The sequence below is a fragment of the Cariama cristata genome, unplaced genomic scaffold, assembly GCF_000690535.1.
Source record: "Cariama cristata isolate BGI_N322 unplaced genomic scaffold, ASM69053v1 scaffold629, whole genome shotgun sequence".
Lineage (NCBI taxonomy): Eukaryota > Metazoa > Chordata > Aves > Cariamiformes > Cariamidae > Cariama > Cariama cristata.
The window spans coordinates 2115-18294 of NW_009633785.1; the positions used below are offsets into that span (position 1 = coordinate 2115).

At 39.3% G+C, this 16180-nt stretch overlaps 1 protein-coding gene across 1 annotated transcript; it reads left to right on the top strand.

Moving 5' to 3' along the window:
• Positions 1-1627: 1627 nt before the first annotated feature.
• On the top strand, positions 1628-16180 carry LOC104166793 (conserved oligomeric Golgi complex subunit 5-like; the record flags this gene model as incomplete). Its single annotated transcript, XM_009706865.1, has 7 exons — positions 1628-1738; positions 3118-3180; positions 3998-4101; positions 5479-5716; positions 14836-14912; positions 15413-15539; positions 16097-16180. Coding segments are annotated over 7 exons (804 nt in total), but the record flags the coding sequence as incomplete, so codon positions are not given.

Consider the following 16180-nt stretch of genomic DNA (forward strand, 5'->3'; position numbering starts at 1 on the left):
GGGTGGTCAGCTGAATGGACAGGGTGTTTCTGTGCACAGCTGTTTTGTTATTAATCTGAGAAGCTGTAAATGTGAGAAGCCGAATTCTTAAAATCAGTCAGGTCTGTCAAATAGAAATATCAGAAGGAAACAGATGTACATAGCTCACATGGCTGTTCTCATCAGGAAGGCAGGAACATGCTGAGGTGATGTATTTGTCAGCTAGTCTAAAGATGCATTCTGATGTCAAATAATTGAAGATACATTGGAAAAGATTTTTCCCTCTGCAAAGCCTCAGAAACCTATTTATCCTGAAACAATCCCTAAATTTGAAGAAAGGGAAATGAACTGATACTGTCACCGTAGGGCTGTTGAATAAGTTTGAGTTCCTGTGTGCTTGCAAGAATTTGTCTAAAACTCCATTATTAGCAGTGCTGGCAAATTACTAGATAACTTTGCTTGTATGCTGTTGGTGTCTATACTGAGTGGAAGCTATGGGAAGTACAGGAATAGTTTTTCATTAGTAAAGATCCATTGTTTCCCGTAACTTAAAAATTTTCATGTTGTATATGTTCCTTTTGTTCTTTAACAATTGTTACTGTATATTCAGTTTTAGTTTAGGAGCTTTCCGTAGGACGTGTTTAGAGACACACTTCATAAAAGTCTCTTGATGACTTGTTTGATGAGTTGAATATATTTTTACTGAGAGACTTTTGGAGCTAGGCATCTTCAGGAGTTTCCTGGAGGGTAATTTTATATCCTGAAATATAGATAACTAGTCAGATAATTATATCTCAGTAAAGCCTTCTATTAATAACTATTCTTGCTGTAATATTTAGACATACTTCTTCTAGAATTCACATAGCCTTTTGTCAATTCTTTGTATTTCTGCAGCTTTCAGTGCACAAGAAAATTTCTGTTTGTTTCCCAAATGCAATTTATTTTATTTTAAATTATAAACATATGCTGTGGTATCCTTATGGGACTGTTCCGTAGTTAATTGCTATTTATGTATCACCCTGGAACTTTGATTTCTGTGGTAATGATGAAAAATGCATGCTTTCTGGAGTTTAAATATGAAGAAATAATTTTTTAAATTTTTGCTGAAAGATTCATGGATAGAACTCTTTTTAATGACAGGACTAGGAGTTTTGGTCCTTGCAGTTCTATTTTCCTGTTTGTTTACAAACCACTAATATGTACAAAGCTGTAAGCCAGCTATTTGAAGAAACAGTGTTTAAGGAGAGGGTTGAATGGCTGTCAGAAGTGAGGACTGAGGATATATACGAAAGCATACCCTTTCCAGTACTGCTGCTACTAGTTTATACTGCATCCTTGGGCAGGTGACTTCACCCGACTCTTAGGTTACAAAGTTGAAGTTACGCTGGGACTGGGTATCTCCAGGAGATCTGGGTGTCAGTGCTGTAGTTTGGGAGCTGAGTCTCTCACGGTTCCTGTTCCTGTTGTTCAGTTTGTATTATCTGGAGATGGAAATCATTTGAATCAAGACAAGAGTTAAATGGAAGAATAATTGATACTGAAGAACTATGGCTGTCTGCCCTGGTCTAAGTTTAGTTAACTATAATTTTGTGATGATGCACGATTTAAAGCGTTGGTAGTGTTTTAACGGTTTCTACAATCACTGCAGCTGTCTACTCAAGGAGATGCCAGCCAGGTGATCGGACCGCTGACGGAGGGACAGAGGAGAAACGTGGCTGTAGTTAATTCGCTGTACAGACTCCACCAATCGGTTCTGAAGGTAGGCCTCCTTTGGTATTTCTCTTCTTGCCATAATGTTAACTTCTTTGCTCTTATTGTATGCATATTCTCCCATTATGATGAGAACTCTGACAAATACAGTCCAATTTTGGATTAGGAGTTGCAGCTTGCTATGCATTTGTACAACTCTTGAGACTTGGTTGGCCCTTATAAGCACCGCTATGTGACAAATTGTCAGTATTAGAAGAGGAGTGAAAGATGTGTTTATAGAGAATAATCACGTCTCACAGCCATTGTTTTGTGAGCCTAAACAATTGAACTCTTTCTGTTTTTTCTTAACAAGTAAGCTCTGTCTTTGTCCTGGTCAGCCTGATAGCCCTTGTCTGCATCTGTCCCAGCCCAAGCTTATCTTTCTCAGAAGACCCTTGCTGCTTTCCCACAATTGTGGCCAAACTGAAAAGTGCAAGGAAAGGGTGAAATCAAGAAAAGCAGCACCTCACAAATATCTCTGTGCATTGTTGCTGTGACCAAAGTCTGGCCTGGAAATGTTTTCAGGACTAAGCACAGTTATGAATAATTCCAATTTACTGGCTTAGTGATGCCAATGGTTACATAGTCCATGTAAATTAAAACAAACAGATATAGTGATAGTTGTAGTTAATCCTGTTTAAATCCTAGCCTGATTAGAAAAAAGATCGTGAGTACTCCTGACTGTGGGTACATTTAAAGAATGTTAAAAAATGCTAAAAACGCTATAAAATTTGCTTGGATTTTGCAAACAGATGGTAGAACAACTTTTAAGTCTACTTTCTCCAATGTATTTAGTAATGAACCTCATGTGCCTTAGTGTTGGAGGGAGTTCTGATATGATTCAGTCTTTGAGTTCAGTACTTATCTGGCTTAAAAATACTATTGTGTAGCATGTTCATAACTGTAAGGAAATTGGTAGAATATTCCTTCAGATCATTCCTTGACTTTCAATTCTAATATCATTGTAGCTGTACATAAACAGCTATTTAACATGTAGTATTATAATAGTCATAATACTGAGAAAGAACAACCATTCTTTCAAATCTTTGCCATAGATCTGCTTGTATAGTTCTCCATAAATTCTATACTTAGCAGTGGGAGAATACACCAATTTTTATTCTGATTCTGTTAACACTTCAGCTAAATTTCAGTTGAACTCAATTGCATCATTTCTTTGCCAGGGCAGAAGCAGAGTCCATAGGAAATTTGAGAGCAAAGGACTGGTGTGTTGAAAATTTTATCTATATAAAACACATTTGATAGTTATCTGTACCTATGTAAACATTCGTTACTAAGGATAACTCAGTATGCTTTTAAATGAAATGAAATATTATGGATTCTAATAATTTGCTGAATGTTGGCTATTAACAATTACTTTAAAATTTTTAGGTCATTACCAGTCAGAACTCATTTCCAGCAGCCGCTGAGCAAACAGTCACAACTGCCTTAAAGGTAATTGAATGTCCATGTTCTGCAGGGATAGGGCTGAGCTTTGCTTTGTTTGTTACACTTAAAACGGGCACTTATTTTCTCACGTATTATTTTGTGTCAGTATATGTTAGTCAAAGGTATACAAATATTCTGAAACTTCTGTTTTGTTTTATCTGCAGCTACATATATGTTGTATGTGCCAAATCACTGCTTGCTTAGCATTTGCATTCAAGAATATTCTCGTAATGGTCAGAACCTAGATGTCATCTGACTGTGAAAATAAATGTCTTTCTCTGCAGCATTCAGACTGCAATAACTGGATCCTTCGTCGCCCCCTTATACTCCCTGACACACACATAAAATTATGATTTTTGTGCTACCTGGTGCTCTTCTGGGGGGTAATGTGGATGGCTGTGCAGCGCTCTGAGGATGACAGCTATCCACATCTGTCCTGCTGTGCACTAATCTGGGAGGGGTTGTGTGCAGAGGAATGAAAGGCAGCTTGCATGTCTGGGGAGTGAACAACTGAACGAAATGTGTGCACCAAAACATGTATGTTTACAAAGCAGGAAAAAAAAAATGCCAGATTGTTGTGCACCTTTTTGAAGGAAGGCTTTACATAGAAGTAGTAAACAGCCTTATTTCTGTACTTTTCTAGTAAAATCAGTTAAAGAGAAATGTTATCCTTGGCTTTTGTCCTTCTATTTAGCAGTTTCTAATGCAGAATAATAAAAAGCACTGTTGAAATGAACTGTTTGTCAAGGTAGTTTTGAGGTGTCACAATGCAAATGCTTCTAGTTTGTTTCCTTACTTCTGCCTTTTTCTTCTTCTATTTTAGGCAGTCCATGATCTAATGGGTAGTGCTGTTCAACCGCTGCTGAACTCTGTAGGAGATTCAGTAGAAGCTATTATCATCACTATGCACCAGGAAGATTTTTCTGGGTAACTAGAAATATTTTTTAAATTTATCATTGCTTTAGTAAGATGTCCTGCATATGCATAATAGATTGTTATTGCCACAATGTCCTAGGAGCAAGAGCACTTGTTTGTTGAGGGGAAGGCAATGCTTTATGGTCAATGAACATAGAAAGCAGAATTATACCTATCTATTGAAACAAATTAATCAGGTAGCATCTGTCTTCTTCCCTTTTTTTTTTTTTTTGCGTATCTGTTGAGTAAAATTAATTTTAAGTAGAAAAATAAAGCCACGCAGAGGCCGTTTTTGTGCTTAAAAAACCCCTTTTCCTTTCAAAACTTATTTTTTGTGGACAGTCTTCAGAACTGTCAATATTCTTGTTTCTCAAAATAAAGCATATAACCTCTGATTCCAAATTACACAGAAATTTTTCTACAGCATTAATGAACAGGAAATGGTTCGAAAAATCTTTTTTTATTGAAAGCTCAGATTTAGTGTATTATGCTATTTTCCCATAGCATTTTAATTAAAATTTCCAGTATTCTTTATCTGCAAAGATCTTGAGTACTATCTATAATTGAGACTTCCTTCCTGTGTGTTATTTTGGTTCTTATCTCTGTTCTGACATTGCATATGTCATCATCAGGTGTCGTATTTTCTGTCTTGGAAATTCACTGTAAATAGTGTATTTTCAGAGGTTTTTTAAATTTTCCTTTTGGCTTTTTTCTTTAAAAAATAATATTTTACCCTCTCTGTCTTTCTTTTGCCACCATTAGCAAAATACCTCGCTAGGTGGATAAATTGATTCCAGCCAAAGGCTAAGTTTTGTTAGATAGCCTGTATGCTCAGGTTCCTGAGTTTGGAAGAGCTCTTTTGCCTGACTGTGATTCAAAGAAACAGAAAAGTGCTTGATTTCTGTGTCCTGTAGCTTCTGTGCTGCTTCTGTGATAATTAGATTGACTTTATAATCCTGGGTTTTGAGGAATCTAGGAAACTAATTCTATATGGAGAACAGGTTTGGGATAGGCTAAACTAGTAACTCTGAGACATGCACTTGTATTTTCTGATTCGTTGTTAGAGTTTCAAATCAACAACTGCAATATTTACATTTAGGGGCTGGATTTGAGGTTTAGGGTCCAAACTGGTGGAGGCTCTGCAAGTTGGGTAGGAGTGGGGTGATTTCCTTTATCTTGTTAGGATGGGAATGGCTGATAGATATTTTTTTACTACAGTTTCGGAGAACTACATGCTCTTTATTCTGAGTAGAAATGAGACTCTACCATTCATGCCATGACTTCATGAGGCAGGAAAAAAATTAAAAAGAATCCAATAGTTTTTGGTTGTGTTTTAAAGATGAATTTAGCTGTCCCCATTTCTTTTTTCTTTTCCTTTTTTTTTTCCAGATCATTATCCAGCTCAGGAAAACCAGATGTCCCTTGTTCTCTGTACATGAAAGAGCTACAGGGTTTTATAGCAAGAGTCATGAGCGACTACTTCAGACATTTTGAGTGTTTTGACTTTGTCTTTGATAACACTGAAGCCATGGCTCAAAGAGCAATTGAACTTTTCATTCGCAATGCCAGTCTAATAAGGCCTCTCAGTGAAGGTGGGAAGATGCGGCTTGCAGCTGATTTTGCCCAGGTACCCTTAATACTGATTTCTGCTTTTTTACTGTTACTTCACTGTGTTCACTGGAAAGTATCAATACTTTTGTCCCTATCAAAGTATAAACAAGCAGTGGTAGAGATTGGTGCATTCCAGTTCTAAACATCCTCTCTGAGGTACTGTATCCTCAGAAATGCATCCACTAAGTAGCTGAAGATCCCTCGTCACCGTAAGGTGCATTCAGGAAGGTCTGACAGCTTCCTGACAAGTGACTCTTGCATTTAAATTCAGCTGTGTCTTGACATTTTATCCTGCTTGTCTGACCCCTTCGGTACGTCCATCATTTGCCACTATTCATTCACTTCATCCTTTCTCTCTCTTCTAATTGAATGGTGTGTCACTTTCTTAATCGGTTTATATATCACAGTGCCCACAGTGGTTATTCGCTAACTCAGCTGCCTTGCAGCGTAGAAAACAAGCTAAAGAAATACCACTATCATGTGGAAGAACTGCCCTTTCAGTAAGAGAAGGGCAGTTTTCTTGTGGGATTCTCTTCATGATCTGATTGACTTATCTGCCTCTCAACTTTGCCTAGCTCTTATACTGGACTAAAACACAAAGAAAATTGCCAAATTAATATCCACTACCTGTCTGCATTATCTACTACATTCAAATTTAATTCATCAATAGTAACACTGTGATTAACTTGCCAAAGAATACAGACATCCACTACATTGATCTGAGGGTCCCGGTTATTATTATCCAAGTGGAAAAGGGAATTAGCACCAGCTGTCTGCATACCGAGTGCTGCTTCTGGCTGGTAGGTAACTGAGGCGGGAGAGGAAGGCAGGGAGGGAGTAATCACTGCCATCTCCACTCCTGCTTGTGGCTGCTTTGTATCATTTGCCCTGTGAGTTACATACTCCTGAGTAAAGTTTTTTTTATTCATTACTCACATGTAGCAAATCAGCCTTTAACCACGGAAGTTAAGAGGAAGTTTTCAATTGCTTCCAGTGAGAAGGTTCTATTCCCTTCTCTATTTTGAAGACAATGGCATAAAATTGGAGGGGAAAAAAAAAGGATGCTTGACGACTCCTCTCGAAGGAATATAGACAATTTTTGTAATTTATGCTGCCATACTAAAGTAAGTCGTGTAAATTTGGGAAATATCTTCACCTAATTCTACAGTAAAGAGCATCTGATCTAAGTGCCTATTATAATATTACTAAAAATATCTCTCATTTATTGTTTTTAAACATTTATTTTTCTCATTCTGACATGGACTACCTTTTAAGTGAAAAATGAAGGTATGTTTTCATCTGAGCGTGGGGGAATTTGCATGTTCTTCCCCATTGTGCTGAGTTGTCCTGGATTCATCTGGGATAATTTTCTTCCTAGTAGCTGGTACAGGAGTGTAACTCCTGAACAGACAACTGTGTGAAGATAAATGTTCTGATTTCTCTTCTTTTGTACTGTGGAAGAAAAAAAATAGGTTTTGAATTCATTCTTGTCACCTGCCTTCAACTGTTGCTGCATCTGGGGGCTGCCTTGTGTTTTTCTTATCTTCACATTGCACCATATTTTTGGCTTATTTAAAAATGGGCATAAGACACGAACTGTCTGGGTCCAACCAGCCCCATACAGCCACCTCGGTGCTCACTCTGCCTTTGAGCATCTCTGTACAGAGCTTCTTAGGGCATCCCAGACTGCACAGGGGCTGTAGAGTCCAGAATGGCCTGGACACTGTCCTATTGCTTGGGATAACAGAAAAAGGACCAGAACAGTTTGCGTATGGAGGCTACCTTATATGCATGTTTTCTGGGGTGTGTCTGTCCCTGCTGAAAACTTGGTGGGTTTTGGGCACATGCCCGTGATGCCAGCTCCTGGTAGCCCCACTGGAGAGGCTGTATTTGCTCTGACCCAGCCAGGAGTCCCGGGCACATTTGCTGAAGTGTGGCTGTAATCCTGAACAGGACTTATTTCACTTCCATGCTCCTGTTCCCATGGCACATAGCTTTGTCAAGGAAAAGACTTGATTCCTCCAAAGAGAAGGGAAGGTTGCTGCTGCTTTGGGCTGAGGAGAGCAGAGAGCAGGTATTTAGCTGGGCTGCTGGCTTGATGGGAAGGATAAACTTTTCCAAATGGCCATAAATGCTGCATGCAGGGTTTTTCAGTCCCAGAAAGGCACTGCATTGTTGAACTAAAGACAAACCTGAAGGAAAGGACCTACCTGGAAAGACTGTGTGTGTAGGAGGAGGTTTGTTTATGAACTGTTTTCACTTGTGCTCTGTCTTGTAGAGTCATTTTGAATTTTCTGTACTCAAAAAGGCTTACATGTTCCTGCTTTAAACTGGCTTTTGAGATCTAAATCTCCTTTTAGTGTTTTGGGGTTACTTGCAAGCAAAAGGCCCTGGGCAGAAATCTGTCCAGAAACTTTGGTTAATTTGACCTCCTATTATAAACACGCATGCAGTAAATTAAATAATCTTGGGTTGCGTCAGATTTTGGGTATCTCATGTGCTTATGCACATTTCTTTCAGGGCAATCAGAGTTAAGAGTTACAGCTGCCTTATACTCAGCAGAAGAGCTTTAGCTGAGAGTTATATTTGAAAATTTTTGCCCTGAAAACATGTTTTACTCATAAGTTGCCCTAAAGCAATGGGTGTCTACACAGAAGGGGAAAAAAATGAGGCTTCAAGTTCTCTTCATTTAGAACTGGGTTCAGTGAGGTGCACAACGGCCAATTTTCTTGACTAAGGCTCAGGTACTTAGTTAGGAATTATTGCTGTAAATCTGTTGAATTCTCTGTCTTACCCTGTTTCCAGTGTCAGTATTGCATTTTGCTATCTTGTGCATTACAGATATTTCAGCAATAAGACTAGGTGTGTGCTAGTGTGCAGCTGTAAACAGAGGTATGATAGGCTTGAAATATGCCTGAATATCGTTAATATGATTTCATGAAGATCAGTGCTTACAGGAATACAGAAACATTTTAAGCCCTAGAAAATGTCTGCAGTGCTGCAAGGTTATTATCACATACTGTGGTGTTCCTTGGGACTCCCGTTATTTGAAATATTTCCAGTCTACAGGCTGAGTTCACCTCTTTTCATGCTCTCAGTTTTTATGCAGGGAATTGCACAAGATTACTTTTCAGTTCACTGTTATAAATTCCTGGATCAGTTTGTTTTCAGTTGTTTTTGTATTTTTAAGGTGACCGTAAATGGTATTCATGTGTGTAATACCAAATTTCACTTTTTAATTCAGTCCTAGTCAGACTGAAAAAAGTGTTCTCCTGGAGGCAGGCAACCCAGCAAACCCTGATGGTTTTTCAACATTTATGTTTCTGGGGAGTGCCAGTTCTCCAGAGGACCTTTTAACTTGCTTGGTATTCAGAGTTGTTACAGCACTTACACTTAGGCACACTTTGGGATTGGTGGCTTGTAGTTTAGGCCTTCCTAAAACCCAATGGAAGTGCAGGACAAAGTAGCAAAGAATGAAATATAAGCATGATCAGTTGAGAAATTTATTTAGAAGAAATGAGGAATCTACAGTAATACTTGGCATGGAAACTAGTAGCCTGCTACATAAAGTTTGTAAGCTGATACAGGAAAATAGCTGTTTATTAATATCAAGTACAAGTCACAACTGTGCTGAAATAAACTAGTCTAGAAATTGCGAAGACTAAGTAATCTTTATGCTTCATGGCATGAAGGTATGACATGATTTCCCATCTTTTCATAGTACAGGTGTATGTTTGGAGTGACACATAAGGCAGGAGCCACTGTCTGTGCCAAGACCTGCATCTTATGTCATGACTGATTATTTTCAGCCTTGTCGAGTGAATTATTTTTATTGGTCCTGTTTAAGTTAATAATATTCTACATATACCTTCATATATTTCTTATCTAGGTGTGATGTATAGTTGGTTTTTTTGACATTGTTCATTACTGTGTTCAAACAGTTTTGATGGGGCATAGTTAACACTGCCACCAACTCTTCAAGTCTTTATCAATAAGTTACTGCAAAACGTTTTGGGTTTATTGAATTTTCCTAGAAAAATGTTTTACTGTAGAAGTTGACAATGCTAAATTCTAGTGCAGAAGAAATGTTTCTATCTGCTGGTTAGTCTATGGTCAGAATCTGGTTTCCTGATTCAATATGTGGCATTGAAAAAGCAAGAATATTAGTCATATGGGTTTTTTAAAACGTAAACAGATTTTCTCATTTGATCAAACATGATGATAGAAGTGTAAAAATGCTTTTTGTCATTTTTCCTAAAAAATTTCCTTTCTAGTTTCTTACAGAGAAGTGAAAGAAGCAGGATGCTGTAAACACGGTTGTAGTTATAAGGACAGAAACTACTAAAGCTAAAATGCACTTAATGTTTAATGCTAACTATCTTAGTGAAAGGAGGAAATTATTTTCCGATGCGTGTTATTTTGGAGGTATTACAGCTGAAGGATTTACTTAAACGTCAACCGTTTTGGAATTGCTGCATGGGGGAGAAATCAAATTCCACATCCCTTCAAGGCCAGGTTCTTTCATATAATAGTTCAGAGCTCTTCTGCTGCCTTGCTTGTTAAAGCATTCTCTCCCAGTGAATGGCTAGAAAAAAGCATTTTGAGTTAACATTTAAAAACTGGGAATTCATCTTGGCCAGGAGGAAATGTAATTGCTAAAAATTTAATGTTAAGATTTTCCAGCTGAAAAAACAGCTGTTTAGCAATGAGAGATCTTGAAAATACCACAATAGGCACTAAACAATAACTTCACTATGGGGTTTTTCAAAGTGCTCTTCAATATATATGCATTATCTGTATCTAGACTACATATTAACTTCACCCTTGGATTGCTGAACATAATCCAATTAGAGAAGCCAGCCATGTGATGTATTTTTTTACAATATGGCTAGCCAGTGAATAGTTCAACAGATAATTGACCACCTAGCCATGGGCTATGGCAGGGTCATAGGAGAAGAAAAGATAATATAGCCTTTTTGGGCTTAGAGAGCAAGAATCATTGAGAAGAAGCATATGTTGGGCAGGAGTCTGCCACTGTGTTCTGCGGAGCATAGCAAAGTAACATAAATAAATCATGGAAAAGCAGTGGGTTTTGAACAAAGTTAGAAGAAAAGAGGCAGAGTCCTTAGGCCGCCTTCTGTTCTGGCTGCCCCTTCCTTTTTTGGCTGGCACGTGCACTTCCTTCCTACTACTTCCCTTGGATCCGATGTTAATGATTATCTTCCATTAGTCCATCAAGCCTCTGTGGTTGCAAGTTACTGCTTGGACCCCTGATTTATCACTGAATTTAACCTGGATAGCTGAATTTTCAAATTTGCAGTTCCGGGAGAGAAATTTGGAAAAGAAACAAAAAATACTACTTGTCCTGTCACATGTAAAGTCCATAGGACATGGCTGTATGAAAGGCCTTGCACACATGATACAAATACTAGCTTGCAGACAGCCCAAACCATCACCCGACCTGTAAAAGCTCACCAAAATGCTTTGGAAACTATAGCTGTATATCATAGCAAAAGCTGCTGCAGATAAATGTGCTGCTGCATGAATCAACAGTTGGTGCAGCTTCAGGTGATGACAGGTAGCAAAACCAAGAAGTGATGTGTGCTCAATCCTCTGCCTAATTTCAGCGCATTAAAAACAGCAGTTGTTGTAGCCAAATGATTCCTCCCTGGCATTTGCTTCTGGGCCAGTGGTGCTGGCTGGCACGATGCTCAGCGGAGACACAAAACCCCGCTCAGTGGGCCTGCAGAAATGAATGTGACAGCAGAAAGATGCTGTAGCATCTTACTACATCATTGAGCTCAGACAAACAGCTCGAATTCAAGTGAAGAAAACAATCTTAGTTATTATGCAAAGTATAGTTTTTATTGGAGAGATTGGGTTATAACACACAGCAGACTAGTGTTGTAAATTTAAAGAAAAAAAGTTTTGTGGTACATTTTTACCACATTAGTTTTCACTCATTCCCACTCTTCATGAGTCAATTTGAGATGGTATAGTATGCTGCAAAGCTTAAAAACAATTTTTTTCTTTGGCAACTAGTACTTCACGAATCAACCATCTGCTGCCATTAAATCTATCTAGTTCCAGCAATACTAATAATTTCCTACAGTGAATAAAGGTTGAAAATGAAGTAATAGAATTTCCCAAAGTAAATTTTATTCTTTAGTACTTAAGACTAAAAATGTTGATTTATGGAAACTGCCAAGTATGTTCAAGAGAAATAATTTAAATTTGTTTTAATAAGGTTAAGCTGTAGAAAGTTTCACTTATGTCTCATTACATCATATTATGTTTCAGGAGTGAAACAATCATTTAGAACTTATTAAGCAAAATGATACTTTGCTATGCTGGGATTTCTTTCCCCTCATGAACAGAGTTTAATCCATGCATCTCTGTTTCCACAAGTCAGACTGGCAGTTCGTTGCCTGTTATCAAATTCTCTAAAGAATCTAAAAGAATTATCTTCTCCCTGGTTTTTCACAGCTACAAGCCCACAGCTCCCACCAGAGCTGGGACAGCAGCTCCTGCAGGATATCAGTTACTTCCAGCTGCCAATACTGATACCTGAAAAGAAGCCCTGGAGAAAGCAGTCTTGCTCCCGTTTGTTTTTCGGGGTCTGTAGGGTTCTTGTATCATGATGTAGCAAAGCCTGCTTAATTAGCTCCTCTTTTTGGCTACTTGCTCCTGATCCTGTGCAGCAGACCGGCCTCTCGGCTCCTGTAGCTGCTCAGAAGCGTCCCCGGGGATCTGGGTCAACAACATGCTGAGCTTGCTCCAGGCTTCGTTGCAGTTTGGAGTTGGAGCACCTCCCTGCAGAAATCCCTGGGGAGAACGTGCCTGTCCTGGGAGTGCGCGCTCAACCTCGCTCCCTCGTGCCGGCAAATTCAGCACAGGGCACAGCAGCTGGCGGCTCCTCCTCAGGCGTGGGGACGTTGGCTTCCCATTTGCTTGCCTTCTGCACTGTCTGGTGGATAGCGTGCTTGCTGAGGGAGTGCAGAGCTGGGTTGTACGTGCTCTTCAGCCCAAGAAACAAGTACCCCTTGCGCCTGCATGCGGGAGAGGTGACCTAGACCTCAGGCTGCGAGGGTTATGGGGGGACAGGGCAGGGATCCCACCCGGCTGTAGAGAAAGGGCCAGTTCATAGCCTAGAATAGAAGATTTGGGGGCCAGAAGGGCAGCAGGCAGGAGGGAGCTGGGCTGTTACCCAGGGCAGGAGCGTTCATCTGAAAGCAGAAGACAAAGTTCCTTATTTCCACTTCCTGGATTTTTATTCACTTTCTGCTTCTGTGAGTTTCTGCTTAATATAAAATGCAGATTTCAAGTGGCCTGGAAGTGCTTAATGTGAGGCATGTACTCCAAGGTTCGTAGGCTTGGGGAGCGGCTTTGCACTGTCTTTGCACTAGGCTAGCTCTGTGGGGCTCTCCCCATTGCCTTTCTGAGGTGCCCTCCTCCTCTTCTCTATAGAGGAAGCGTAGGTGCCTGGGTCAGGCCCTCTGGCTTTCCCAGCTTTGTCTGAGTATTGTGTGGACAGATACTCCTACAACATGACCCACCTGGCCTATTTTAGATGTCCACCTCAGGGAAAGACTCATCATACCCCAGGAGTGGCTGTTTCTCTCCACTGAGTATGAAGAGAACCTGTAGATGTTAAGAAATAGGTGAGATGACTCCCATCCTGCTTTTTCAGGTGTGTGCCTGAAGTATATGGCCTTGATTTGCATTAATAGCTAATTTAATTTCTTCTGGTTTTAGATGAACTATGGCATCATAGTTCGCCACACCATCTTTTTTGCTTCTGCTGGAACCCCAACACAGTTACATGCTCTTGATGAAGCCGGTGGCCCAGCAGCCAGCTCTGTCTGAGGAAATTCTACAGCTGGAAAGAATAATAGTATTAAAGACTTTACTGTAAATAGTGTCTTATCGCAAACACTTTGAAATTTGTTCAGCAGTGTTACTTAAATGGGAAGCTCATTGTATGGTGTTTTTGATTTTGTTACTTATTTTAGCTCTTGTCCTTTGAAACTTAGCTTAATTGTCCATTATGTGGAAATCAAAGTTTCAAGTAGTCTTTCAAGTTGGGGACTTTAAAAAACGTATGTGGAGGATAAAGCTTGCGTCCCTCTGTTGACTGACACTTCAGGGATGCGAAAAATAAAGACTTAATCCGTATCTGGCTAAAATTACTTTACCTATGGGTTTTTTTGAGTGGTCGTGTTTGTATTAGTGTGCATATTAACTGAAATTTTGCCATGTAATGTTAGTGTTCAGTCTGATATCTGGAAGTGAAATTGTTCTTGCTCACTTCTGTGTCCTCACTGTTAATGAAGAGCCCGTGACAGAATTTAGTCTCACGTCAATGATGTAAAAACTCAAGCAGAGCCTGGCTCTTGTTCGAAAAGGCAGGTGAACTCCAGTGCTTAAAAAACAGAAAGTGTTTAAAAATCGTTTGTTTTTAAAGATAGCTGCTGTAACTCAGAGACTGAACAGTATGAAAATAAGTATGCAAATAATGCTCGTACTGATGCTCTTTTGCCTGTGATTCCATATGAACCTGTGGCAGTAGGTCCCAGATGGCTTCTGTCTCCTATCTAATCTGTGTAGGTTTTGTGCTCCAGAATTTGGGGCCGAGTGTTCAAGAAGGAATCAATTCAACCTTGTCCTTCACCAAAGGAAAGGGTGCCCAGCTGAAATGGGTATGCATTTTTACTGTTTTAGCAGTGGTTTGTGGAGACCTGCCTAGATTTGCTTTCTTCCCAGGCTGTGGTCAGATTTTTGGGGTATTGACGTAAGTGCTTCATCAGGAAACTCAACACCAACAAAATAAACCTGCTGTGAGAAACAAAGCTTCAATCTCAGAAAGCTCACAAAACCCCTTCTGTTCTTAACCATAGATTGTCACTGTCACTTGTCGTGGGTTGCTTACTGTGTTGCCAAGAAGGCGGCAAAAGTCTTGTCTTGGGCAATGCAGTATGAAAGGAAAGGATAGCTTCTTGTCTCAAATTCAGCCACCAGTGAGAAGTCGGTCACTTGGTCTTCAAGTTTGGATTATTGCTTAAAGGGAGGCTACTTCAATACCAAGTTTTATATTTTGGGACAATCTAATTCAAGTTAAAATGTTTGGTTTTATAGATGGAGTTAGCAGTAGCACCACTCTGTCGGCGAGTCTCTGACCTGGGAAAGTCTTACAGACAGCTGAGGTCATTCAGGTGAGTTGCAGTCGCAGGAACTAGCGATTGGCAGTATGACCCAACTGTATTTCAAAACTGATTTATTACCTTGTGTTAGTTCCGATTGAACTGAGAGCTTTTTTGGCAACACCCACCTGCAAATTAGAAATAGATTAAAGTTCTTTTAACTTTTATGCAGAGTATAACTATGATTTAACAATCTTTGTCATGCAAATGTTGGCCAAATTGTACTTTTTGTGTTGCTTTCATTGCAGCTTCTGTATGACAGTGAATTCTATAGTTGCCTTAAGTATTTTCACTGAAATATAAAATTTACAGTCCTGTGTTGTTTAATTACAATAGGCAACTTCTGTAAATTTTTACAAACTGAACCTGTGTTGAAAACGGAAGATGCAGACTAGTGGAAAAAAATTAGTTGATTCTATCCTAAACACAATATTGCCACCATATAGGCATTTTTCGAATGCATAAGATAAGCTTTTTCTTCCTTTCACAAGTATATTGTTACATTTTTCTAGACCGCTGCTGTTCCAGACCAGTGAGCATATTGCCAGTAGCCCAGCTCTGGGAGAGGTTATTCCATTCAGCATTGTTCTTCAGTTCTTGTTTACAAGAGCACCACCAGAGTTAAAATCACCCTTCCAGGTAATAAGATCAACCTGTCTTTCCTTTCGAGATGTCCTAAGGAGGAATGAACATTGTAGTTCACCCTAGTTATTTTAGTTAAAAAGTATTCAAGCTCATACTTTATATGATTTGTTGGCTTTTGTTTTTATTTTGGCAAAGGTGTTATGGTCATTGACTTCATATTTTGATTAATTAACAGTAAGAAGATGATAACTTGATTTTAAATAGGCTCTCAATTCTTTAATATTCTGTCAGCTCATAGAAGAAATTGCAAGTCTTATCCCAGACTGAAATTGCCTGTATCCTGCGCATATAAGATGCAGGAAATCTAGGTTCAAGCCCCGTCAGAATTGGGCAAACAGCTGATGTAGGAGATCACCTCTAAGCTCCCAAATAACGTACTGGGCTATTTCTGTTAATTGTCTCCGGTTGCTTAACTCATTCTGCATCACTGCAATATTAACAGAGCCTGATGTGACCTTCATTTATGTCATCTTTGATTCTGAAAATGGTGTGTGTGTTTCTTTTGTCACATTTATGTGTAATTGGTGTTTGTTTGTGTTTCTCTGTATCAGAGGGCGGAGTGGTCCATTGCCCGCTACTCCCAGTGGCTTGATGATCATCCATCTGAAAAAGACAGGCTTGCTCTCATACGGTAA